The following is a 26,024-nucleotide window of genomic DNA, read 5'->3' on the forward strand; positions in this document are numbered from 1 at the left end:
CACTCATGTGTGGCCCCTGTGAGCTCTTCCAGCAGCCTAGACACCCTCAGGGCTAAAAGCATTTGGGCAGGCTGCAGAGAAATGATCTGGCAGATCACAGCTGGAAGAGAGCAGCTCCCTGCACTTCCCTTCCAGCTACACCCACCAGACACCCTGCCCTGAAGTGCAAAATGCTTCTGGACATGAAGGGCCCACATGGATGTGCCTGTGGCCAGCTGAGGAGCACAGGAGCCACTGGCACAACTCCTCCCATGCCAGTGGCACAAGCATTGGCTGCCCCCCGGTGCAAAGGAAATGGGGGCTCTGCTTTCCCAATGCTGCCCTGGCTGATGGGATGGGGGCTGTGAGGAGTGGAGCACTGAGCTCTGCTCACCCATCCCATGCCAGCATTGCCAAAAAGGGGGACCAGGAGCACCCTTGCCCCAGGCAGCTGTAGTGTGAGGCTTGGGCAGCACAGGCCTGGGGTAAGGAAGGAAAGGAGCAGCATGTTTCCCTGTTCTGACCTGCAGAAAGCCCAGGGAAACAAACCCCAGTGTGTGCCTGCAGCAGCTCCCCTGTGATGCTTGGCAGGCTTAAACCCAGACTCATACTGCATATGGAGGAGACAGACACTGCACACAACGGAGGATTTCCACGACGATGGTAACACTTGTTTTACATCTTATTGCTCCAGAAAGGCTCTGGGAGCCTGTGATATGTGAAGGAGCTGGGTCCTGAGGAGTAAAGGAAGACCACAGGGGTAACTCTTATCTGTCACTAGCACTGCTGAACTTCAAACACAGCAGCAAGGGGATATAGGGGAGCTAATCTAACCCCACTAGGCTACAGCTCCACCTCTGCTTTCCTCCCCATGGACCAAAGCTGGCTGGGAGATCCCCGTGACACCTGCATGATGCTGGTGGTGTCAGCCTTGCTGCAGGCTGGTGCAGATAACACAGTTCCCAATCCTCCTGAGGCTTGGCTTGTTCCCCCCACCCACCCCACATCCCTCTTGTAAACAGCAAAATCAGAAGTAAACAGTTTCATACAATCACTCCCCTGGCATGGGCACCATCTGGGGCCACACGAGCCCAGAGGGTTCTGCAAGGGTGGCTTGGCTCCCCCCATACTAATCAGCTACCCCCAGCACCTGGATGCTCAGCATCACTGCAGCCAGGAAGAGACAGACAGCATGGCCCTGAGCTGGGAAATGGGCCACAGGCCTGGTGCTGCTTTCTTAAACTTGGATTTTCCCAGCAGTACATCCTAGTGCCAAACATCCACAGCAGAGGAAGAAGTTTGGCCTGCAGGGGCTGGGCAGGTGAGGCCCAAAAGACCCACCTGGGAAGAGAAGCCTAAACATTCTCCATCTCACAGCATATGCAGGTTTGAGCTGTTCCCTGTTCCCATATTGTTCTAGAGGGAGTGCTGGTCTGGGCCAAAGTAACTGAAGGAGAGATGTGGGGAGCTGTAAACACAAGGCAGGTTCCTATATAGTCCAGGGAGTTGAGCACAAACAGCAGCAAAATCAGAGAAATGCTTTTGAAATGACAAACTACCCAGGGAAACATCCACATTGGCCAAAGGCTAGCAGCCCTAGGACTCCTCCTTGGAAGTGTTTGCTAAATCCTAAGTAAGGCACTACGGTCTAGCTCACTAACATCAAGCTGCTTGAAAAACACATCTGCAATGCAAAAGCTGAGGTGGAGACGTGTGGTTTGAAGATGGCCTGAAACAGCAGTGGACCAAGAGGGCTGACCCTCCCAGGGCCTGCTGGACTCACTCCTGTCCCGAGAAGAACAGGGCAATCCACTGACTGCCTTCCAGCTTCACCTCCTGCCCTCTCACTGCACCCGTTCAGGCCAGGCTTCGGTTAGAACAGTCCTAACAGTCATGAGCAAAGGCTCTGCCAGGTGGAGGAAGGATGGTCCAGTGATCAGGGCACTAACACTGCACTTGGGAGCTAAATGGTTCACTCTCCCCTTCCTGTGGGATGCAGCACAGGAAGCTGCAGGAAACCCACCCAGCTGCAGCTCACAGGAGCATACCTAGGGACAAACACAAGCACAGTGTGAGAACAAGGGTTTGGCAGTGCATTTGTGCTGTCCAAACCGTCACAAGTCACAGACAGGCAGTTTGGAGCCTCCTGGTCCTCCTTAGAAGGACCAGGCCTTCCAGCAGCCACAACTTTAGCTTTGTGTCCTGGAAAAGATGGAAGAGAGGAAACCCCTCCTTCCTTTCCCTGCTCTGCCTGAGCCCACCTGAATCTCCTCCATTTCCGTTCATTCCTGTGAGGTCAGCGTAGTACACTGAGGAGAGACATGGAGGTGCTGCCAGTTAGGAACCTTCCAGTGATGGCAGAGGAAGGTTGCCAGGGATGAGGGGACCAGAGGGACCCTCTCCTGCTTGTGACCATGGCTAGCTCCAGACTGAGCACCCTGACAGCTCAGCAGTGATGCTGGGTCAGACCAGACCACATCCCAAACCACTACTGGTGATTTCACCTGCAGAGAAACATTTTAGGTGGTTCAGAAGCTGCAGGGTGGAGAAGAGGTGGTGCTTTACATTGCATTTACAGTGAGCAAAGTCTAAAGATCATCAACACAGGGCAGCCCTGGAACAGGAGTTTTGCTTTATATATAGGCAAGGAGTTTTAAGTGCTCAGCCTGAGGTTCCAATCTCCTGACCTGAACTATACTTGTAACCCATTGTGAACAGCAGCATTGCCTTTTGCTTCCTGGAGATCATTAGCTAGCAGGGAAAAGTGTCCTGTGGGAGGCTAAAATCCAGCCCATGACCAATTAAGGCCAAACCTCCTTCTCTCCACAGCATTGTTCCTATCGACTGAAGTTTGGCATTAAATGGATCAGAGCAGTGGACTGCTTTCTGTTTCTCTTGTACTCAGATGATGTCAACCTGAAAATGTACTCAGCAGCTCCTCAGTTCCCTCTGTATAGAAAGACAGTAACAAAGACGATCATGAAATCCAGCTTGGGAAGACCTGCTTTGCCAAATGGCTTTCCAGCTTGTTTATCCTACTCTATCCTAATGGCAGCTGCTCACAAGCCAGGGCAGCACCACCTATTCAGGAGCTGCCTGGCTATGAAGTTACTTAGCTGCTTCAACATGTGGTCCAAGAGACTCATTTTTCCTAAAGCACTGCACTCCCAATGCAAACCTAGCCATCACTTTGTTCCCATTTTCCCTAGGCAAAATCAATACCTTTGAACCCAAAAACTGTGCCCAGCTGGACTCTGAGCTGGTGCCTGGCAGCACACCTCACCATCAGGCTGCAGATTCCCACTTCCTTACAGAACCACATTCCTAGAAACACCTACTGAGTCAAACAGCAGCACAGGAGACATGGGGAGGGCTGGACAAGGGCAGCTCTGCTCTCTGGATCTTGTTTCAAAGTCTCATGAGTGTGACAGCTGCCAGCTTGTGTTCTTCCACAGGCCCCTGCAGCCCCCTCCCACACCCCCACAACACCCCTTCCCAACATAAAAAAGTAACACCAAACATTTCACATTGCCGGAGATCCTGTAGACCAGGGATCTTCTGTATCATCATCTTCCCTTATCTTTGACTTCCTTGCTGCATGTAAATAATGGAGGTTATGGGTCCCTGGTAAACGAATCTGCAAGAAAAAAATAAGAGAGGAGAAAGGGAAGTCAGGTTTGTCAGTGGTTTGTCTCAGTTACTGCACTGTGACTGCAGGCATTGGCTCCTGGATGGAAGGAGTGTAGGACACTGCTCCTACCACCTGCCCACTTATCCCAGTTAGCCCAAAACAAGTGCTGTCACATCTCTCTACTGCCCAGTGCTTTTGCTGTTGATCCAGATAGGAACTGGGCTCAGTTTACAGTCAGTTTTTTTCCCAGAAGGACTCAAACAGCAGTGCGTGGAGCACACTGCCAAGGACAGCACACATCCAGCTGCCCCAGGCCGGGGGCTGAGCTGGGACACGCTGGCTGGGGCCGAGCATCTCCTCACACCCCCACTCCACACAGCTCCCTGCAGTCACAGTCCTGCTGGAACAAGGACAAGTGCTCCCACAGCAGAGCCTGGCCTTGAGAGTCCATGTGACGTGTCTGTGAGTGCTGGCTCCCTGCACTCCACCAGGAAAGGTGGAACAAGCTGCAACCCCAGAGAAGCCCTGCACCACTCGCCTGCTGCGTCAGCAGCAGCTCAGGCATTGTAAGTGGCTCTGCAAAAGGTGAGTAAAATCCAGGTTGGTGCAACTGGAAGCAGAGCAGGAGAGGTTTGGTGGGTAAAATCCAAGTTGATGGAACTGGAAGCAGAGAATGAGAGGTTTACAGCTCAGCCCACAAGGATGCTCAGTGCCAGGGATTTTAGAGTTTAGAGTTAGATTTGCTGCACCAATCCCTGCTTTGGCTGAAGCCTCAACAGACAACAACCCCCATGGTTCCTGTAGCAGCAGAGGTCCTGCACCCATTCATCCACAGCCCTGGCACCCTCCTGTCCTCCAAGCTCAGGGACATGGGAATGCTCAACTCTGCACATAAGCCACCAGTGTTTTCCACACAGTTTTTCTGCAACCCAGAAAATTCCCTGTCGACAGCAGAAGAACAGCACACCTACATACACATGATGTCATGTCTGTACTGAAAATACATCCTTTAGGATGTCCCAAACTCAAGGAGGCACCAGCAGAGCTGAGTGCAGTGGTTGTGCTGGGAAGCAGTGGGGTGGTCCATAGGCTCTAAATGCAGACAGTTAGCTGGAAAAATATGTGGGGGATGGATTTAGCTCCTCCATTCAGCAGGAGCAGGTCCCACCACACCAGGGATGGGCGAGAGGCTCTGCAGAGACACCAAAGGAGCAGTGGGAAAGACCCGCTGCAGAAAGAAATAATACTGCCCAGCAAATTACTGCAATACCTAAGCCCTAAGAAATCTCATTAAAGAAATCCCTGTCTGAGGAACACATTTCTAAAGGACAAGGCTGCTCAGAGCAGAAGGCAAGGTCATGGGCACTCCTTTCCAGGAGAGGTTAACCAAAGGGATGCCACTTTTGCAGGCTGCCATCAGAATAAAGCCTTTCTGTTTGAGGAGGCGAGAGGCACACAGACATCGGGTCAGGGCAAACACACAAGAATCCTTCTGGAAGGTTGCTCCTATGATGCAGCTTCGTTAGCAAGTAGGGCATGGTTTCTGTTTGTGCTTCCCTGGAGCAGGAACATTATCAGGGAAGGTGCTTGCTTGAGCAGCCCTGAGCTCACTGCTCTGAGACAGGAGAGCTCACCCTGCTGACGCACGTTTTTGCAGGGGCTTGTTCAAGAGCTTTTAATCCCTCCACTGATGCCACTTAGAGTTTTAATCAGCTCGAATGTTCATTTGGCATTAGCAGGATGTGAACCAGCAGCCCATGCAGCCCTCACCCAGCACACAAGATGACACCAATGTGTGGGTCACACAGAGGGGCAGTGGGGTCTGCACGTCAGAGAGGACTCGGTGCAGAGGAGGGAGAGATAACCCAGCAGCTCCTCGTGTTAACCATGTCATCTGCCCCTGTGTGGGAACACAGAGTGTGAGGGAAGGGAGCTGAGTGCCTGATTTATCTCCTGAGCTTTCCATCATGCTCTGTACCTATACTTGCGATGCGTTCTCTGGGTGCATCCTTAAATCCAACTGCAGTGACCTCTCCCAGAAGGCAAAGCAGGGGTGACAGTGAGCAAACACAAACACCAATACAATTGGCCAGAGGCAACATGGTCCATGGTCCAGGTCACTCTCAGGGCTTCATTTTACTCCAAGTAGAATCAACACTGCCCATAAGGATGTCACCACTCTGTGGGGTTGCCCCTGTGATGCTGCATTCACTGCTATGAAGAGGAACTGATCTTGCTATTACTGTCCTGTGGCTTTTGTCCATGCCAAGATCCACAAAACAACAGTGAAAACTGTCCAAAGTCAAAACCAAGATTGCTTTAGGAATGAAATTGCTGTCCTTTAACAGGGCAGAGAGTAAAGCTTGACCTGAGTGATACTAACCAAGACCTAACTTGATGCAGCACTCCCTGCTCGCTGACATCTTTCAGAGCTGCTGTTGTGTCCCTGATCCCTGTCCTTCCTTCAGCTCTGAAATTCCACAGGGCAGCAGCTTATCAGCAGTGCTGGGGGTGGTTGGGCACAGCACCAGAGAGCTCTGGCCAGGGTAGACACCATCATGCAGGATGAGCAGAAAAGCTTGTTCAGCATCAGATCCTGGTTGTAAAAAGAGCAGAACAATGCAAATACAAACAGCCACTTTCAGCTGAAACTGGAATAATCAAACCCAGTGACAGAGGAGTGCTGGAGAAAACCAGACTGGCTGCAGCTATTGAACACCTTCCTGGTCACAACAGCCCCTGAGATGCTGCAGCCTGCACAGATTCTTGCCATTCATGTTAATTATCCACCCAAAATCAGACCAACTGTCTTATCCACAGTGAAAATGTCATGGAATACAAGTCTACCAGAACAAGCTGCCTCTACACCGATCACAACCATTGTAGTTTGATGTCCTGTGTGAATCAAACCTACCAAGTTTCTTAAACACAACTGTCAGTGGCGGGTGATGCTGTACTCACCCTTTGTATCTCTGTGGCCAAGGTCCCTGTGTCACTGCAGGGAGCAGCAAAAGGCCACACTGCCACTGTACCTTTTCCTCTACAACCTCCCTAGGGGTTGCATAAAGCCACCCCATCAGAGCATCCCACCAGAGCAGCATCTCTGGGAGGCCCCTGACCATCCCTAGGGAATTGGAGGGAAACTACAAAAATGACATAGAATGAAAGATGTTCACATTGCAGGAAAAGAGAATCATTCCAGCTTTCCAGGACTGGCAAGGAAGGCTGAAACACTCCCCAGTGGGCAGTGCAGTCAGTGCTGGGCTATCACAGAAAGAGACCCATCAGCAGATACCCAGCACAACCCAGCCACTTCCTAATTGTACTAGAAAGGCTTTTGTCCTCTTTGCCCAAAAGGCAGCTTTTGCCAACAACTCTAGAGAGCTGTAGATAAACTTGGCTTTATCTAAACATTTGCAGAAGGTAGGGAAGAAGTGTTAAAATTAAAAAGAGAATACCTTTGTTTCTCCCACAGAAATGCTGCCCACCTCCACTGAAACTATTTGCACCAGTGCCACTAGCAGTGGGAAAAGCAAGGAGATAATGAGTTATCTCCACCTCAGGCAGCCCAGTGTCCAGCATAAACCAAGCCAAAAACACTTTTCTGTCTGAGAACTGACATTTCCTACCTGCATTTTGGAAGGGTAACAGAGCATGAAGCTCTCAGCTGTGCACAGCATCTATGGCAGAACTAAAGCTGAAGCTGCTGAGACACAAAGTGAAATCTGAAGAGGTCAGTGGCATAGGAAAGAATAAGCAAAAATCCAATTCCCTGGTCAGGGAGGGTTACAGGTTTTCAGGTTATGACATGAACCAAGGCTAAGCAGGTCTGAACTGTCCTGGGGAAGAACCTGCTGCAAGACCCAGCTGAGCAAAGCAACACACCAGTGCCACAAATAAGTTGGAAGAGGTTACGTGAGTTTCTCGGTCAACTAAAATTACCTGAGAGCAGAATTCAGGTCCTGCTCTAAATCCCATTTTAAGCTTCTCAAGCAGGTTTCCAATTTAAGATTTACATTTAATAGCAACCAGAAGGCTGATTTAAATACACAAGTACACCAGGAAGACCATACAGTAAAGTGCACCAAATATTGTGGCTGCCCCACGAGTGAGGCGGAGGGATCCTCTGGGTTTGCAGGGAACATATGGCAGGTGCTGGGCTCTATCTGGGCCAAGCAACCATGTGCCAGGCTGGGTTATGTAAGAGCATCCCTGGCTGCTGCAGCTGTGTCATGATGGAGCCATCGGTGCAGACTCATGGATGGAGTGGGAGGGGGGCTGCAGAAGGCAGCTGGGTTTGAGCAAACAGCCGCGGGGTAGGACTGTCCCCTCGGTGTTTGTTATCCCTTCATGTACTATTCCGCAGAACTGCGCAGGATGAATTTCCCCCCGAGGGCAGGGGCTGGTTGCATAACGCAGCAGCATCGTGTCAGCACAGAGCCAGCGCAGATGGCAGAGCCCGGCCTGACCCTCCACGTGCCGGCAGAGCTGCTCCCACAGCCCCACGCCTCGCCCCGGGGCACAGGGCAGGGTGTGTGCTCTTGCCCCGGGGCTGGAGCACACCCATCTGAAGGGCTCACATTTCCAGATTCATTCCCCCACCCTCATCCCCAGCCCACACTTGCACTGGGACCAGTATCCAGCCCCAGGCAGCAGTGCTTGAACCAGTTACTCGCACTTGAGATGGGCGTTAAATATTTTGTGATGGAAGAGTGAGGAGGGGATGGTCTGTGAACCAGTTTGGACAAACCAACAGAGAAGAACAAGACCCACCCAATGGGTCTTTTAATTTCCATCCCTGTTTCTCTACATACAGCACAGAGTGTACCTGGGCACACAGAGGTGGGGGGTCAGGCACCACAGCGTTTTCCATAAGCTCAGAAATCCTCAGGTGGCAACAATGAGGGGTTTTAGCAAAACCTGCCAAAATACCTCCACCTTCCCCACCACCTGCTGCTGGGGGCTTGCTCTCAGAGCTGGACAAGCACACAGCCATCAGCTGAGAGCTGGTGAGTGCTGGGCAGGGACACGATTTCCTCCCTCTTTACACTCTTGCATCCATGGTCAGCTCCAGTCCAGCTGGCTGTGTATGGTTTTGGGGTGAGGGGAGGGCTGGTGATGCCAGCACCTGACACAGCCAGGCTGTCAAAGATCTCCTGGGACCAGAAATGGGCAGGCAGCTCTGCAGGAGCCTGAGAAAGGATGTGGGCTGGAAAGATGTCAACCTCACCCCTGGTAATCTGTAATTCTTCAGTTTCATTGAAATGTTTGGCTGGGAGAATCCTTAGTAACAGCTTCTGTTTACAGGCAAGCTTTGCCATGTAGGCAACACCTCCCAGTCCTTCTGTGTCACTGGTGAGTGACACTGCCAGCTACACCACATCCCTGGGGTCCTTCCAGACCATGTGTGACCACCCAGGCCTCAGGATCAGGACCTCTGAGCTTGAGGCTGTTTAGCAGGGGGGGAGAAGGGAGGGGACTCTGGACAGAGCTGAGCTCAATCTGAGCAGAGCTGTTTTTAAGCTTCCTTCCTGAGTAGACACAGGTCTACAAACACAGATGCTGGAGACCAGAGCATCTCCTGGTTTTGGGCCACTATCGTTCACACCAAAGGGAAGTCCTGCCTTTAATAGGGAAATGAAACAGAGCCACAAGATGGACCCACATGCCTGGTAGGTGAAAGCAAAGAGTTCTGTGCCAAGGCAGATGTGCCACTTGGTGCCTACTCTCTGAGCCAGCTGGGCCCCGAGGTGTCCTGTCCAAGTGTCACAGGGGAGGGGGATGGTGCTAGACAGGGAGCTCCAGCACAGACTGTGGAAATTACATCACACAGCAGAGGAGGCAGAACTGGCAGACCCCTCCCTGACCCTGAGAGAGAGATGTCACCAAACTTTAGACCAAGTGCTTGCAGGTGTCTCTGCTGAGCCCCAGCCTGTCTCAGCCACCAGCCAGGAGGACCTCTGAGGAGCAAGGCTCCTGCCCAGCACTTCCAGCTCCACTGGGCCCTTGGGCAGTGACAGGATGTGCAGCTGCTAATTCTATTTCTCACCTCTACTTTATTTTTGCTGTAGAACAGGTGAAAACAACCTCAGAAGCAGGGCTCTGATGAGTCACTACAGAAATAGCTCTAAGAACATAAAAGGCTCCTTTGTGTCACTACAAAGTGCACTACTGGGCCAGTACAGCCGACAGAAATAAGACAAAAAATGTGCATCACTTACCCAGCTGCAAAGCACTGTGATGCTCTGCCCTGAATTTAAGCAGCACATGTAACCTGGTCCATTCTGGTTTCAAGCTCAAAGGCATCAGGTCGATCCTGTGGGTTAGCAGCCAACATGTCTTTCAAGAGCTGCTTGATCCCCTCAGACATGGAAGTCCTGCGTTTCTGAGGGATGTGCAGCTCCATCTTTGGGTTTTCTAGCAGCGCTTCCCCAACGGGCACAATCTCAGACCCCTGCTTGATGTAAGTCCCCAGCAGCTCCTTCTTGGTCTCGGCGTCAATGAAAGTGATCCTCTCAATCATGGCCCAGATGATGATGCCGAGGGCGAAGATGTCAGCCTTGGCAGTGTAGTGTCCCTCCCACACCTCGGGTGCCATGTAGAAATCAGAGCCACAGGCCGAGGACAGCCAGTACTTGTTCACATTCACATTTTTGTTCTCATGCCCACCCTCCTTGCCCCGAGCAGTCAGGCCAGCACAGACCTTGCTCAGCCCGAAGTCAGCCACCTTGAGCACAGGAGTGCCAGATTTCTCAGTTATCAGGATGTTGTCTGGCTTCAGGTCCCTGTGGACAATGTGGTTCTTGTGCAGGAAGGCAATGGCACTGGTCAGCTGCAGCATGAAGCTCTTGTTGGTGGCAGGGTCGGGCCTTCGGGACAGCACGTACTGGTTGAGGTCTCCCCCTTCGCAGAACTCCATGACGAACCACAGGTAGCAAGGCTCCTCTGCATAGCCCAGGATCCTCTCACCTAATCAAAAGGGATAAAAGAATGGGTTTTTCAGACACATTTCAAAGTCCACACTAACCCAGGATGGCTGAGGAACAGGTCTGGCTTATGTGGATAGTAAAAGTTTTGGGAATGTGACTGGGACCTATTGCACTGCAAGGCACCACTGGTGTGGCTTCAAGTGCTTTGGGATCCTGTTGAGCAGGACACACCAGCACTGTGTTTATCCAAACCCACTGCTGGGAATCAGCTCAGGGACTTCCTCCCAGCAAAGTGCAGAGAACACATCTTCCTCAGTCCTACCAGCAGGCCATTCTCCCCAGGCTCTGACAGCTAAAGCAGCAGAGGTTAAAAGCACAATTAGCAGTGAGTCTACAGGAAAAATAAAATCACTTCTGTGAATGCCTCCTCTCCCACCTAAGCTCTGCTGCAGGAGGCAAAGGCTAGGTTGTTCCACACACTTTACTGGAGCTGGAATAAATCACAGCCCCTAACACTGTGCCAGCACAGTCTTGCCAAGAGTGGCCACCCCAGCGTCCAAGCCCTATGGCCTCTGGGTCTTCCTATACCAAAATTGTGCATTTAAGGATTGCATTTGTGCTGAGGAAACTCTGCCACTTCGTCCAGCTTTCATTAAGTGCCAACAAGTCTTTAATGAAAGGAAATTGGAGGTCTATGCTGCAAACAATGTTTGCTGAGTGTAATGTCAGCCACACTTGTGACTGTAGTACTCCTACTACTCAGTATTACACCTCAAACAGCTTCTTCCTTCACCAGACATCAAACTGAGCTCCTCAAGCTCAGAGCATCTCAGGCTTTACTCCATAAAACTCCTGCCTAAGGAAGAACTCTCTTGCACATCAATTAGATGCATGAAGAACACAATAGCATAATATCAGCTAATGGGGCCAAGTCTGCCACTAGTGCTCCCCAGAGATGCCAGGATGCCTCAGGGAGTATTGGCAACAGACCCATCCCCATTAGCTCATGCCAGGAATGCAAACCCCAGGGTTAGACCCCAAGTCTCCTCCAGAGAGCACCCAGGTGACTGGCAGAGCCCACACACACCAGCAGAGCATCATTTTGCTCTAGAAATTGATTTTCTTATCCTCAAGCACCATAAGAGAGAAGCTGGAGGACACCACTCACCTCTGCCACAGCTAAAAAAGTCCCACAGCTGAACTCAAGTGTTTTTGAAAGCAGTTAAATAACTCCACCCATTTGACAAAGTTGGGTTTTGTTTGAGCAAAGCCCTAGAGAGCATCTGGGAAAGCAAGAAACTTCCAGCAGCAGGTAAAGCCAAGGACTACCAGGGACACCCAGCCCTGGGCTGCACTGGTCAGCAGTCAGTGTGGGTGGGAATATTGGTTATTTGCACAAACAGTCTGTATCCATGGCTACTGCTATGGAAATTGTAATCTGCACAACAGAAGGATTTGGCTGCACCTCCCCATCCTCAGCAATTTTTTGCTGAGATTAAGTCTGAAGGTTAGATCTAGGGGATGAAAGAACAGGGTGGAGTTACACAGGGCACTGGATGCACTTCCATGAAAGCCCAAAGACCTGCTGGGAGCAGCACAGGACAGCTTGGCTCTGGAGACCAAAATGCTGACCAGGAAAGGCAGCTTCTCTGGTGCAAGCCACCTTTGGCATGAGAGCATGGGAGCTGAAGAAGAGTCTGCTTGTCCTGGGAACAGAGACCCTGGCACAGCCAGGACAGCCTCAGCTCACACAGCTGCCACCACTTTGATTTGTTAAATCCCAGGGACATCACAGCAGGACACAGGTTTTGGCTTTCCTGCTCCCCTCTGCAGCCATACAGCCCCAACACGGAGCAGGAGTGTCTGTCTCTTCTCTGCCAGGAACCAAACCATGACAGGGAGCACGGCAGAGCCCCACATCCCTCACACACAGACAGGTGAGAGCATCCACACAGCACTGCTGGCAGCCCCTTCCCACAGGAAGTGGCTCAAACACTGACTCAGCAGCAGCCAGGACCTGTTAGCTCTGACAAGACAAGGTTTGTTTTTTTGACAAGACAAGGTTTGTTTTTTAGCATAAGGAAGGCTCTGATTTAAAACTTGGCCCTTGAACCTCAGCAAACACATGAAAAATGATGGGGATCCAGCAGTTGCTGTGAGCACCAGGCACTTCGCTTTGGGTGGAGCATTGTGAGTAGAGACTTAAGCCAAAAGTAATATTTCCTCATTTTCTTTCTATAATCTGAAAGTGTTTTAGTTGTTAAATCATCTTCCTGCTTTCAAAACAAACAGCTTTAAACATAAAGAGCTGGCAAGACGCTCCCTAAAGATGAGATGTTAGCAAACGGAAGACAAGCAGTCAAGAGCTGAGGAGATGCCAATGACAGGCTGGACCTGTTCTCTATCACCAAGCCAGCATCCCCATGTGCTCCCTGCCCAAACACAGCATGGCATACACTCGCACTCCATCTTTCCAGCAGCACACACACACCTCCCCTCCACCCCCCTGGGGAGCTCATTAACAGCATGCTAATTTGCTTAGCTTCACAGGGGAAATAAAAATCCTGCGAGAGCAGAAGCAGCATCCCAGTGCCCACAAACACATGTAACCTCTGACTCCCTCTGTGCAAGGAGGCTGCACCAGAGAGATAGGAGCTGGCAGCACGGAATTCCAGGCAGTTGGAATGATGACAACACACACAGGTGATGCCAGGGCAGCCCATGAGTGAGGCTGAGTGCTGGTGGTAGGTTGATGGCCCCACAGATGAGATGGGAGGAACAGGAATCAACACCTTATACCTGTTCACTTAAGGCAGCTCCGTCACTGCTCTATGCTAGGAACAAGAGGGGCATGTGATGTGCACAAGCACTGGAGGTGCTCCTGTGACAGGGCTCAGGTGCCTCTCTTCCAGCTCAGTGCCGAGCTTCCACCTTCCTTTTCACATCCTGCCCCTAAATTTAATTACTCCACACCTCGTTAAAATGATGAAGGTTCAGGCTCTGTGCCGTAGCCGAGACCAAAGCCCGCCTGCTATCCCGGCAGTCGCGCTCCCGGTTCAGAAAGTCTCAGATTAATCCTCGCCGTGTCTGAGCCCCAGCACGTTGGCACAGCATCTGCGCTGGCCCGTAAATAGCCCAGCTGCGGTCGTGCAGAATGGCACGGCAGCACAGCTCCACGGCCACCGCTCTGCTGCCGCCAGGGAAGGAGAGCAGGAGACCTGCAGGGCTCATCCAGCTCCAGCTTCTTGTTTTGAAAATATTTATCCACCTCCACCAGCCCTAAGGCTCGGGAAGGCAGCGAGCACAGGCTGCCTGGCACAACACAGCCCCGAGGGCAGCCGGGCAGATGGAAAGGAGAATTTGCTCCAGCTTGGTTTTGGGAGCCCAGCTCTGCTCCCCTCTGAGGGGTGGCCATAGGACCAGGGCAGGCAAAGCCCTCCCCACTGCTGGGAGTTCAGGAGGCTCAATGCCCCCCAGAGATGGGTCTCCTTCCCCACCTGGAGATGGGGCATCTCCAGCTACCCAAGAGCATTCCCCCAAGCCAAGCCTCCTCAGGGCACAGAACATGTCAGAGGAGGCAGGACCCCCTATTCCTGCTACAGCTGGACACACCCAAAGGGAAGAGCTGGCTGCTCTCCCAGGGAGCTGTGTGCCCTGGCTGTACAGGAATTTGGATACTGCCCTTCTCAGGGAGCCTCCCTTGGGTGGTTGTGTGAAGGAAGAGCAGGAGCTGGGATGCACAGAGAGGCCAGGCACGTCTGGACATGTCCACTCACCAGGGACACAGAGGGTGACAGGCAAGGCAGGGACAGTCAGAGCCAGAGGTTTGCTCAGAGGATGGATCCCAGGAGTTCTTCATGAACTCTTTGCCTGGCACAGGGTCTGGGGGCTGAGGGAGACAGAGCACCCCAAGGAGCTGACAGGAATCCTGGCATACAAGTTTGGGGAGATCAGCTCTGCTCACAGCAGGCTGGGAGGCACAGGGGCATCAAGGGCACAGGGCTCCTGTATTTTTCCACATCTTCACAGCACACTGGCAAAGCTGGGTCTGACAAGCAGCCAAGGGAGGAGAGGGAGGGAGCATTTCAGAGATATCACCATCGCAACTATCGATTGTGACAGGAGAAGGTGACCCCCGACAGCCCCATAATGCTGCTGAGGGTCTCCAGGGGAAAATGAGGGTATCAGCCCAGGCTACAGCATTAGTGCTTCCAGGGCTGTTCCCACAGAGCCAGCAGTTGGTGGGACACGGGGACAGTGAGATATTTAGCTGTAACAGGCTGCAGATGGGACAGTACACTGGGCAGAGAGGGGAAGATGTCCCCTTGCTGTGACTGGGGCACAGGCTATGACGGTCCCCAAGGGGATGTGTGTGGGCTGTGGCACAGGCCAGGGCAGCAGATGGAGCCTCAGGATCTGGGGGGTAAGGGAAGACAAGTCAGTGCTGGACAGGGCTCCAGCACACAGGGATGTCCCCCAGGGGCTAGGTTTGAGGCTGGAGGTGGCAACAGGGTCCCTCAGGACTGGGGGCAGGACCGCAGGGCACATGGAGGGACTCCACTGGCACTGCTGCAAGACATGGGTGGGACTTAGGGAATGGTTCTTGGGAGCATCACACAGGAAAGGTAGAGTGGAGGGGATGGCACAGCATGGGGGGATAGAATCCAGAACATGGGTCCCTCAGGTGTGTTCAGGGTGAGTGGCAGCAAAGAGACCCTGTTGGGGAGCCCTGCAGGGACAGGACAGAAATGGGTAATGGGAGCAAGCCTAGAGCAGATACCCCAGAGAGGACCCCAAGAGTGCAGGGCTGATGGGTACTCAGGGGCACAGTGGGGAGAGCCCAGGGGCAGTTGAACAGGAAAAGCAGTGAGTCAGGGTGGGAGGAAGGGCATTGTGAGAGCTGAGGGAAGCTTTGGGTGCTCTTAAGCACAGGCAATACCCAGGAAGGGTTTGAGCAATAGCGTGATGGGGAGCAAGGGAGGGCAGCAGCAGTGTCTGAGGTGGAAGGTTGTCCACGGAGAAAGGAGAAACAAAACCAGGATGTCCTGCATGGGGCACCCCAGCTCCAGGGGTCTCACCTGGGAAGGGAGCAGGAGGATCTGGGCGTGGGGGGCACTGATGGGTGGCAGCCCCAGGTGCTCAGGGGCGGGGATGGGTGGCACGGGGGGCAGGGACGGGGCCGCTGGAGGCCGCGGGTGCGGAGGGCAGCCGGGGGGCGGCCCGGGAGGGCGCGGGGCCGTGCCAGGGGTGCCCCGGGGGTGCCGGTACCTTTGAGGGAGGTCTCGACGAGGCGCAGGTAGAGCTGGCTGCGCTTGTTGCCGTGGCTCATGCGCTGCCCCAGGCCGTGCCGCTGCAGGACGCACTCCTCGAAGCGCACCACGTTGGGGTGCTGCCGCCGGAGGCTCGTCAGGGCCCAGAACTCGGCCAGCGCCAGCTCCACGTTCTCGGGAGCGTCGCAGCGGATCCGCTTCACCGCCAGCCGGGCGCCGCTGCGGCCCGACACCGCCTCGTACACCACGCCGTAGGCGCCGCGGCCGATCTCGGCCAGCAGGCTGTACCGCGGGCCGCCGCCGCCGCCGCCGATGCCCGGCCCCGCCGCCGCCGCCGCCATGGCCCCGCGCCGAGCCGCCCGCCGCCGCCGCGCCGTCCTTTGTGTCCCGCGGCGGCCGCCGTCCATGGCCCCCCCCGCCCCGCGTGCCGGGCAGCGCCGCGCGGGCGAGGGGGCACGCGCCGATGCCGCGGCCGCGCCGCGGGGCGGAAAAGCGCGCGCTGCCGGCCCGTTTAAGCGCTCGGCCAATCGCGGCCGCGCGGGCCGAACCACCGCGGCGCCGGGGGGGGCCGGCGGCCGCCGCGACCGGGCTCGGCCTGTCCTCGGTGCCGGCCGCGTACTCGGAAAGGGAGGCCTGGGTTTCCCGCCCCGGCCGCGGTAGCCGGGTCGCGGCGCCGCCAGCGCGGCTCGGCGCGGCCGGGGCTCAGCGCGGCGGCAGGCCCTTCCCGCTCCCCCGCCACGGTGGTACGCGCCGCGCCGGTGTAAACAGGGCGGTCGCGGCAGCCCCGGCGCCGCCGCGGGGCTCCCCCCGTTCCCCTTCCCCCCGTCCCTCCCGGTGCGGCCCGGGGAAGGCGCTGCGGGCTCGGGCTCGGCCCGCGGGGCTCACCTGGGGCGCGGCGGCGGCTCCGGGCCGGGCGCTGCGCGGCGGCGTGTGAATGGGCGGGGTGGGGGAACGGCGGCGGCGGCGGCGGCGGCGGTGGGATAAGAGCGTGGCCGCGCGCCCTGACGTAACCCCTTATGTAACGGCGGGGGGGTGACCCGCCCCCGCCAGCCCCCTCCCCCCGCCCCGGGAGGGCGGGATGCCCCGGGATGGGTTGGGGGGAGCGGTGCACCGGCCGTGGGGTACAGGGGTCCGGGGGCACCGGGAGGGCTGTGTGTGATGATGCCGCCAGGGGAGTGATGCTCCGGGACACGGGGCACCGGGGAGGGGGGGCGGTGCGCACATTATAGGTGATGACCCGGCGGGGAGGTGATTCCCCGGAGAGGGGGTGGTGGCCCGGGACTCAATAAATCCTGGGCTCCCGGTAAATCCCCGGGACGCGCTGCGCCGCCGGTAGTGCGCCGTGCTGGGTGTTCGGCGGGCTGGAGCTGTGCAGCTGCACCGGGAGGGGCGGGTACGCGGCTCGGGGCCAGTTTCACAGCTCTGGCAGCATTCGGGGGCCCCTCCCGGGCACCACGCTCATCCCGACGGTTCGACCCCACTGCCGGGGATCACCGGGGACTTTCCAGTTGGAAGTTCCCGGGAAAGGGGCTGCGATCCCGAGAGGATCCCTGCGGGCCGGGACCGAGGTTTTTGGGGGCACCCCAGGGTGGCGTGGAGCGGCTTGGCACCCACTGGGTGTCCGTTTGGTGGGACGGGCACGACAAAAGCGGGACCCGGCGACTGCCCGCGGGGACCCCGAGGGGCGGCGAGGGCCGGGGGGAGACCGCGGGGCTGCAGTGTGTCCCTCCGGGATGGCCGTGTCCCCGCGGGGCTGAATCTTGGCTGGTTTGGTGGTATTTCTCCTGCGAGCAGGTGGGGTGAACCACAGAGGTCCATGAACCACGCACCATCCCGAAATTGCTTTTCACTCCCCGGGCCGTGGGCATCACGCTTATCCGTCCACTCCGGGCTGCCCGGATGTCTCATCCTGTTCCTGACGCTGCTGGCAGCCCCCTGGGCTCGGGGTTTTGCACGCTGCCGTCTCGCTCCTCGTGGATTTGGGGAGGGAATGGCGATCCGACCCTGCAAAATGTACTTTTCTAGCCGCCTCTCCCGTGTTTTCCTGCCCCCCGCGCGGTGCCGTTGGCAGCGGGCACTGCGGCCGGTCAAAGACAGCGTCTTCAGCGCAGGTTCACGGAGGAACTCTCAAAATTCCGTTTTCTTGACCCACTGCTGAGCCATGTGCCGCTGCCGTCACGCAGCCCCAGCGGCTCTCGGCTGCGTCGCGCTGGTCCCCCCGGGGAAGGGACGGCGACCCCCGGAGCCACCGGCCACTCTAATGCGGGGCTGCCCCGCGGTGTCACGGCGCCTGCTGCAGCTCCTGAAAGTGGTTTGACCTCAATTTGGTTTTAAATAGAGCCACTTCACCTCCCGGGGAGGCTGCGGGGGTCGTGCCGCAGCCCCGTGTCCCCGGTGCCGCTCGGAGACGGTGGCAGCGGCGTGACTCGCCGTGTTTACGAGAGCGCCGCTTCTCGTACCACCGTCGAGTGGCACTTGTGCCTCCTGCCCACGCAGGGAGGTCACCGTGTGCCCGCCTGGGCAGCGCTGCCCGCCCCCTGCTCCGGTGCTCCCTTTGCCGGAGGCTCGCTCCGCTGCGGTCACGCTCGATCCGAGCAGAATCCCGGGCATCGCCCACCCGCGTTTCTTCCCATGTCCTGCAAAATGCATCTGAACACCTCCCTCTCCTGCCTACGGCAAAGCCAGGCAGGAATGCAAGCAAACGTTTTGGGAGTTCCTGGAAAAGCCCTGTCCCTGAATGGGATAAAGCTGAGCATGCTGGAGGAACCACAGCGTAGCCGGCAGCTCTGGGTCGCGGTCCCTCTGCTTGGGGACAGCCGCGGCGGCTGGCAGAGCTTGTAGCAGCCGCAGGGGCGATTTACCCCATCCCGGCATGGGGAGCCCTGCCTGCTCTGGGGCAGAGTCCTTCGGGGGGGCTCAGGGGCAGAGTGGCAGCGCCGTGTGACGTGAGCTGACATTAACTCCCACCTGCTTTCCGCGGGTGCCTGGCACGCTCGGCCCCCTCCTCGCCGAGCGCGCCTTTCACTCACGTAGTTTGGAAAAGTTAACTTTTCTATTACCGCACATTTCACTTACCCAGGTACTTAATTACCATTGTCCCAGGGAAATGTCAGTGTGACTCAGAGACACTTTCCATTAGGAAGAGACAGATGAATATTAAGTTGAGTTGCTGGTGGGTGGGCTGGCTCCCAGCTCCTCTCCCGGGGGACCCTGACACCCTCCACGCCCTGGACCCGTGGAGGACCCTCTTAACCAGCTCAGTAGATCTGTGGCACTTTGCTCTGGGGACCGGAGTAACTCGACCTCCCACCCGGAGCAAAGGGAAGTAACCTTAATCCAAACGACTTTTCACTCTTAGGATTTGCTCGATCTCTAACACATCTCCCTCGTGTGCAATTACCCTGTGCGGGGAGGTGACTGCACCCCAGGCCGCTGGGTGCATATATACATATTCATATAAAAATAATGGCTTTGGTGTGGAAATGCTCCCCCCCGCCGTGTCTGTGGTGTCCGCACGGCCATCAGTCGCAGCAGCAAGGGTTAAACCGCCCGAGGGCTGCCCACAGCCCCTCGCCCAGGGTGTTGTGGTCGTTTGCAGATGCGTTTTGTTCTTCTCAGCTTTTGTTCTGTGCCCTCACAGCCCAGCACACCCCGACACAGCGAGGCGGGGCCGTGGCTGCCCTGTGCCCCTGCGGGGCCTGAGCTCCATCCCCCCTCGCTGCAGCACTAGGGATGGAGGGATGGGCTCCTCCGATGGCCCTGAGGAGGATGCAGGGCTCTGCCCTCCCCCTCACCCCACACCCTGCTCCCTTGGTCCCTCCGTGTTAGCACAGCCCCAGCCTGGATGAGTTAAAATCCACCTCCAGACAAAAGCCGTGGGGTCCCACCTGCTTTTCAAGGAGCTGGGGAGAGGGGGGGACCTGATCACCATCCCTGACACAGGACCAGGGGCACAGGCTGCCGTGGCTGCCGAATGCCCAGCAGAGGATCCCAGCAGTGTCCATGGCTCCCACTTCCCTCACCAGTGCTGGGAGGGCTGAGCAAGGGGGCACCAGGTCCAGCAGCTGGTGTTCGAGCTGGGAGAATAGTAGGTTGCTGGGAAACATCCCTCTTGAGCTCCGATAAAAATAGCTCCATCTTCAAGGCGAGAGGACTGGCTGCACTGCCAGCGACGCAGGGGATGTGTCTGCACCCACCGGGGTGTGGGGGGCCAGTGCAGGATGTCCTGTGGGGTCTGCACCTCGGACCCCCATCCCACACGTGTGTTGTGACATGGTGCAGTGAGACAGGGGTGTAGGGGCTCAGGGATTGCCTGTCATTGCCCCAGTGCTGTTCTCCTTTATCCCCACATCAGACTTGGAAATGTGTGAGAACAGGAATCGGGGCTGAGTGGGGAAAGTGGGGGTGGTTTTTTGCCCCCACCCAGCCCCCCTTGCCTCTTTGGCTCATCTCAGTGTTTGCCCTCATGAGGAGGGGGCTCAGGGAGATGTGGAGCTGGGCTCTGAGCTCTGACATTGCAGAGGTTGGGGGGTTTCTATGCAAAAGCTTTTTCACCTGACAGCAGCTAGGCTGGGTGGGTTGGGACATCCTTTTCCCGGGGCATGAAGACCCTCTCTCCCTTCCCAGCAGCTTTGGATGGGCTCAGTTCTCTCCCCAGCTTCTCCACGAGGACGGTGCCTCTCCCCAGCCTGGGGAACAGGGTGAGAGGAGGTCAAGGATTCACCTTTCCCCCTCCACCCTTCTTGGACACTATTTGAATTCAGTGTCCAGGGGATTCACACCCCCAGCAGCCAAACCCCTCTGGGAAGCAGCTGTGTGGGAAGACCGACAGACCCCATCCCACTTCTCTGCCACCTTCCTTGTTTGGGGCACGCGTTTCGGCCCCGAGGACCGCGGCGGGGCACGACGGAAGTCTCCGAGTGATGCAGCCGCAGCGGTGGGATGCGCACCCCGATCCCCGGGGCGGCCGGGGGCTGCGGGGAGGCCTCGGCGGTGCGGGCGAGCCTGCTCGGGAGGTGGCGGGGATGCTGCGGGGCTGATTATTCACAGCTTCCCTCGCCCCGATTGGCTCTGCCGCCGCGCACAGCCGGGCCCCGCCGCAGGAGGAGACTCCGTGGCCATAAAAGCGGGGTGAGAGGCAGCCGCCGGCGAGTCCGGTGGACAACTCGGGCGGCACCGTGGGGCCACCCGCCGCTGTGGCCTTGCCACCGATGACTGGCGCAGCCTGACGCCCGTGGAGGGACATCCATCAGCCACGACCCGTCCTGACTTGGCGAAGCAGGTGCTCGGCGGGACGGGGAGCAGCGGCAGGTAGGGCTGCCGGGGTTGTCATCCCCCTTCCATTGCGTGGGCACAACCAGGGGATATCGCTCTTGCTCCCCAAAAAGCAACAGTTTAAGAACACCCCCTGAGCAGCACTGCTGAGAGTGGCTTGTGGTTGGACTTGTGTTATTTTGGGGAGCTTCCACATGGCTGCAGGTCCGTCTCATCCCTTGAGCGGTTTCAGAGCCCATGAACAGCTGTCCAGAGCTCTGCTGGGATTCATTTCCATCCGTCCTGGCAGCAGAATCACCCAAGGCTTGGAGGGGCAAAGGGAGTGGGCAGAGAGGATGGGGGATTCTCTCTCCCCTTCCTTTGGTCAAGCAGTAGTGTGGCTGCAGTGCTGAGTGATTCTATTCCAAAAGTTACCAGCTTTTTGGAGAAGCCTTGTCCTGACAGTGTTTCCAGGAAATTTTTAGAGGTGAGGAAAGGAGATGCTGGAAGGTTGATTGCTCTTCTCCACCAGAGCTATGTGCAGGATCAAAACCTGTGGAGCTGGACCTGTGTGGGAGGAGGGATCTGCTCAGTCTGGGAGAGCCATTCACATCCTTTGTTAGGTATAATCACAGGTTAGTCAAGATGGGGCCAGTCTCTGCTGTCCAGCACACACAGTCCTGATTCCTCATCCCTCCTTTGGGTCACCAGGTCTGTAACTGGCCCCTGGGGTGCATGGATGCAGCTTGGGGGTTTTCCAAAGTAAAGCCTGGTCTTTGAAGTCTCAAGTGGAAATGGGACAGGGGAGGAAGGGACACCAGCAGGCACCTGGCACAGGTGGAATGTGCTGAGTGTGGCCACAGAGGCTGGGACTCAATGCTGGCATTGTCAGATCCTGCCATGATCCTTCCAAGATGTTCCTGCAGGAGGGATGGCTCCGGAGCCTTGGGCTCCTCCAGGTAACACAGGATTGAGCTCAAACTCTGCTTTTCTTCTTCCTCCCTTTGTGTTCTTTTCGCTTTTCCCTCCTCACTGCTTCTTTCCTCTTTTGTCCAAAGCCCTTTGTTTTCTTCTCCTTTTCCTGTTCCCATTTTGCCAGTCCTCCTTATCCCAGCTTCAGGAGCAGGCAGAGCACTGCTGGGACATTTGTGACACCACCTGGACACGGTACGTTTGCAGTGGGGTGTCCCAGAGTGTCCTTGGCCATGCCGTGCTCGGAGAACTGCAGCTCCCCTGAGTGCCATGAAATCCTCTGTCGGCAGTGGGGTGACAGGGATGGGACACACTGTGTCCAGAATGCCAGAGGTCTGAACTGTGCAGTGTCAGACAAACCAGCAGCTGTTCCCAGCACGGGCACATCCCCGGTGCCGTTCCTGCGCGCTGTTCTGGCGGCACCCACGGGGATACCGGCAGCAGAGGAGCAAGGGAGGGGAAGCAGGTGTGGAAAGGGAAGGAAAAGATTCCCAGTGGGGCTCCTGCGAAGCACTCATCAGCTCTTTTGGGGAGCTTCGTTCCCCCTAGTGCTGCAGCTGGCACCTACCTGTGTGGCTGGCCTGTCCTCGCTCCTCGGTGCTGTCTCGGTGGCCCTGATGCAATAAGGGACTGTCCCCGTGTCTCAGTGGCAAGGGCTGGCTGAGGTCCCTCAGCCCCTGCCATCCTGGGCAGCTGCCATCCTGTTCCCTGCCACACTGCCAGGGCATAGGGAGGATTCACGGAGCTGGTGGCTGTGCAGCCAAGGAATGCAGACAGCTTGACACACGATGGTGCAGATAATTCAAATTAAATTTTAATCTAGCATGAATTAATACTGTGGCATTAACAATTCTTCATCAGTACCAATTACAGTACATTAGCAGCTACTGCTAGAGAGCACAATAGTCTCTAATATGCGTCATTAATGTGTAACAGATCCCTCTGGGTCATGCCTTACCCACCCTAGATAAAAGCAGCAACAGAGGCAGGCAGGGGTTTGCAGCAGTGCACCCTTTGGGGCTGGCTCTTACTCCAGGGCTGTCATGGCTCCAATGGCACAGTGATCCTGTGGCACTGCAGCTGGGGTTGGCAGTGGCCCCTCCAGCCTCACCTGGAGTCAGGTTTGGCACTGCCACCTGCAGAACCCCTCTCCCAGCTGAGCACAGTGTCCTCGTCCGTCCGCAGAGGCCAAAGGCTCCACCACAGCTCTCAAATGTCTGGAGGATGGCAATGGTCTGCAGGTAGGCTTGAACCCAGAGTCCTCCTTTCCCCCCCTTTCTCCTGATGCACCAGCCCAGCAGACTTGGTGGGTGCGAGGGAGAGGAGATGAGGCTGCACTGGCATGGGGTTAAGGAGCCTGGGGTGAGTTCACACTGGGCCATGGCCTCACCCCATCCCCTTGCCACCACGGCTCCATTTGCTGTGGCTCTTTTCCCCAAGGCCAAGGGGAAGAGCTGGTGATTCATCTGCCTGCGCCACGCAGACGTGGCAATCACAGAGAAACCCAATGCTGGGGAACAAAAGGGACTTTTCTTTCTAATGGTATGGTAAGACCTGGAGAGGATAGATGGGATGGAACTGAGATAAGATGCAACAGTGGTCTTGTCCATAGTGACTTGGTGGCCACCAGGGACTGGCTATGGCTCTGGGCTTGTGCCAAGGACTAGGATGCAGCCAGGGTAAGGGGTCACATCTTGTGGTGTCCTTGGTGGAAGCAGCACCTGGAGGTGAGTGACATGGGAATGGGCACAGGCACAGGTCCCTGTGTATGATCCCAGGAGCAGCTCACAGATGGAGATGGTAGGTGCCCAGTGCCTGTGGAGTGGTGATGGCCCCCCAGAACTGGCACAGGGATGGCAACAGGCTCTGTGCTGTCTTCCCTCTCCAGGCAGAGGCTGCAGGGCGAGATGGCACGACAGGCACTGGCACTGGCACTCTGCCTGTCCCTGTCTGTGGTGGCATCTGCCGACTGTGTCACCCAGTGCTCCCTCTGCGCAGCCCAGACTCGCGGTGCCGAGAGCAGCGTCCAGCCCCTGGTGAGTGCTGGCCCCACACGGGCTTGAGCCAGGGACCCACAGCAGTGCAGTGTCACGGGTGCAGGGTGGCAGAGCTGGGTGGCACCTGGTGTGGTGCTCATGGGCACCGCAGGGTGCTGGGGTTGTGCAAACCTCAGCTTCTCGCTGAGCTGAGCAGCGCGGTGGGCACAGCCCCCTGGGCTTGGGGTGGCGTGGGACGAAGGCAAGGGCTCAGCCCGAGCACCTGGGGCCGCTCGGCCGCTGTCTTACAGATGTGCCTGTGGGAATGCCAGGGCTCCTCGTCACCCGGCCCTGAGTGGGAGATGTGCAGGAAGGTGCTGGCGCTCCTGGCCCCACTGGTGGCCCTGGCAGAAGGGACAGACCCGTCCCCACAGGAGGCAGAGGAGGATGAGGCACAGCCGGAGCAGGGTCTGGGCCCCGCAGAGCTGCCGCTGGCGCCGGCCAAGCGCTACGGGGGCTTCATGAAGATGATGTCCAAGGCGAAGCTGCTGTCCCTGCTCCGCGAGAACGCTCACAGCAAGGGCGGCCTCAGCAAGAAGTCCGGGGGCTTCAGCCGCAAGCCGGGGGAGCGAGCGGCCCCCGAGGACTCCCCGGGGCCGGCAGAGGACGGGGATGAAGATCCCACGGGTGCCGGGGCCGAGGGGCCGGAGCTGGCGCAGCTGCACAAGCGCTACGGGGGCTTCCTGCGCCGCATCAGGCCCAAGCTCAAGTGGGACAATCAGAAGCGCTATGGGGGCTTCCTGCGGAGGCAGTTCAAGGTGACCACGCGGTCGGACGAGGACCCCAGCGCCTACTCAGGGGAGGTCTCGGACCTGTAGAGCCAGGCGTGGGACGGCAGCACCGCGGTCCCCACACTGCCACCCCGACTGTGCCATCGCCCCCAGCCCTGCCCCTGCCCAGCCTGCTGTGGCTGGTGTCACTCTTGCCTCATTCCCCTGAGGGGACCATGAGTTCTGTCCCCAGCTGTCCCTCTCTGGTTCATTCTGCCCATCCTGTGCATGGAGGGGGCAGTGCCACTCCTCTGGCTGCTGGCCCAGCCCAGGGTTCCCAGGGGTGTATTGCTGGGGACACATACCCATCTATATCCTCCATCCTCCCATAGCTGCTGGAAAAACAGGGTCTGGAAACCATCACAGCTGAGGTACAGTGCAGGGGGCTCCGAGCACTGGGAATGAAGCAGGATGAACCAGGATCAGGGAGGTGGCTGCCATGGCCATGGGCAGAGGTGGCTGGTGGAGCCACAGCACCATCACCAGGTGCTCAAGAAGTGCTGAGCCCAGCCCCCACTCCCCTCCCCAAGCCTCTCACAGTGTCCCACTAACCCCAGCACCCACCTGGTGCCCCTAGGCTCCCCCTCCAAGAGTGACTCTAGAGGCAGGGTCAGCCCCATGCCCCAACACCCAACTCCCCCGCCGCAGTCAATAAAAGGCAGATGCCAACGAAGCTGAAGCCATACTGGGTGCTGATCGTGCTCTGCAGGGCAGAGCAAGCACCCCAAACTGGGGTGCCCAAATGTGCCAGGGGTGCTGGCTGTGAGACCTGCAGGCAGCACATGGTGGTATCATTCTTGTGCTATGGGTGCCAAAATGAATGTGGGACCCCACTCACCTCTGGAGCCACATCCCGAGTGTGACAAGGCCATCGCAGCTGAGCAAGTGCAGGCAGGCATGCTCAGCCTGCTGCAGGGGTGTGTAGGGTGCTGGCAAGGTACCTCCTGCAGCAGCAGGCAGGAGAGACTCCCTTGGGAATCACAGCTCCTGCTCCAGCTGGGAAGGGACAGTTGTGCTGAGGGCAGGGGGCAAACTGTCCCTTTTCTGATCATATGTGACCCAACAGCAGCTCCGTGCTGAGGAAGCCCAGCCTGGGCACCAACTTCCCTTTTGGGCATCTGTGTAGCCTCACAGGGCAGTTCCTGGCTCTGGTGAGGCACAGTTCATGCCCCAGACACAGCCCA

The 26,024-nt window shown here is 56.9% G+C and overlaps 2 protein-coding genes across 3 annotated transcripts; one reads left to right on the top strand and one right to left on the bottom strand.

Moving 5' to 3' along the window:
- Window positions 1-1,150: 1,150 nt before the first annotated feature.
- On the bottom strand, window positions 1,151-18,419 carry STK35 (serine/threonine kinase 35). Its single transcript, XM_021527399.3, has 6 exons — window positions 18,159-18,419; window positions 17,278-17,909; window positions 16,695-16,822; window positions 15,808-16,404; window positions 9,832-10,579; window positions 1,151-3,616 (listed from the first exon to the last, which is right to left on the bottom strand). The coding sequence occupies exons 1-5, from the start codon at window positions 18,417-18,419 to the stop codon at window positions 9,867-9,869; spliced, it is 2,331 nt and encodes a 776-aa protein (XP_021383074.2). The 3' UTR covers window positions 1,151-3,616; window positions 9,832-9,866.
- A 2,553-nt stretch (window positions 18,420-20,972) lies between these two features.
- PDYN (prodynorphin) lies at window positions 20,973-25,513 on the top strand. Of its 2 annotated transcripts, XM_021527347.3 has the most exons (3): window positions 20,973-21,119; window positions 23,923-24,070; window positions 24,322-25,513. In XM_021527347.3, exons 2-3 carry the CDS (start codon window positions 23,942-23,944, stop codon window positions 24,886-24,888), a joined length of 696 nt encoding a protein of 231 aa, XP_021383022.2. In that variant the 5' UTR covers window positions 20,973-21,119; window positions 23,923-23,941; the 3' UTR covers window positions 24,889-25,513. The 2 variants fall into 2 exon arrangements, with proteins under 2 accessions (XP_021383022.2, XP_031362365.2); XM_031506505.2 differs by lacking the exon at window positions 20,973-21,119 and having other exon boundaries at window positions 23,575-24,070.
- Window positions 25,514-26,024: the final 511 nt, after the last annotated feature.

Source organism: Lonchura striata, chromosome 17 (genome assembly GCF_046129695.1).
Source record: "Lonchura striata isolate bLonStr1 chromosome 17, bLonStr1.mat, whole genome shotgun sequence".
NCBI classification, from domain to species: domain Eukaryota; kingdom Metazoa; phylum Chordata; class Aves; order Passeriformes; family Estrildidae; genus Lonchura; species Lonchura striata.

Coding starts and splice junctions, on each gene's coding strand:
- STK35 (XM_021527399.3), bottom strand. CDS start 18,419: ATGCCCGGGATTCTGCTCGGATCGAGCGTGACCGCAGCGGAGCGAGCC. Junction 17,910..18,158: donor CCCCGCAGCCTCCCCGGGAG/GTGAAGTGGCTC, acceptor CCTGCGCTGAAG/ACGCTGTCTTTGACCGGCCG. Junction 16,405..16,694: donor GAGCCGCCGCCGCGCCCCAG/GTGAGCCCCGCG, acceptor CACCGAGGACAG/GCCGAGCCCGGTCGCGGCGG.
- PDYN (XM_031506505.2), top strand. CDS start 23,888: ATGGCAACAGGCTCTGTGCTGTCTTCCCTCTCCAGGCAGAGGCTGCAG. Junction 24,071..24,321: donor AGAGCAGCGTCCAGCCCCTG/GTGAGTGCTGGC, acceptor GCTGTCTTACAG/ATGTGCCTGTGGGAATGCCA.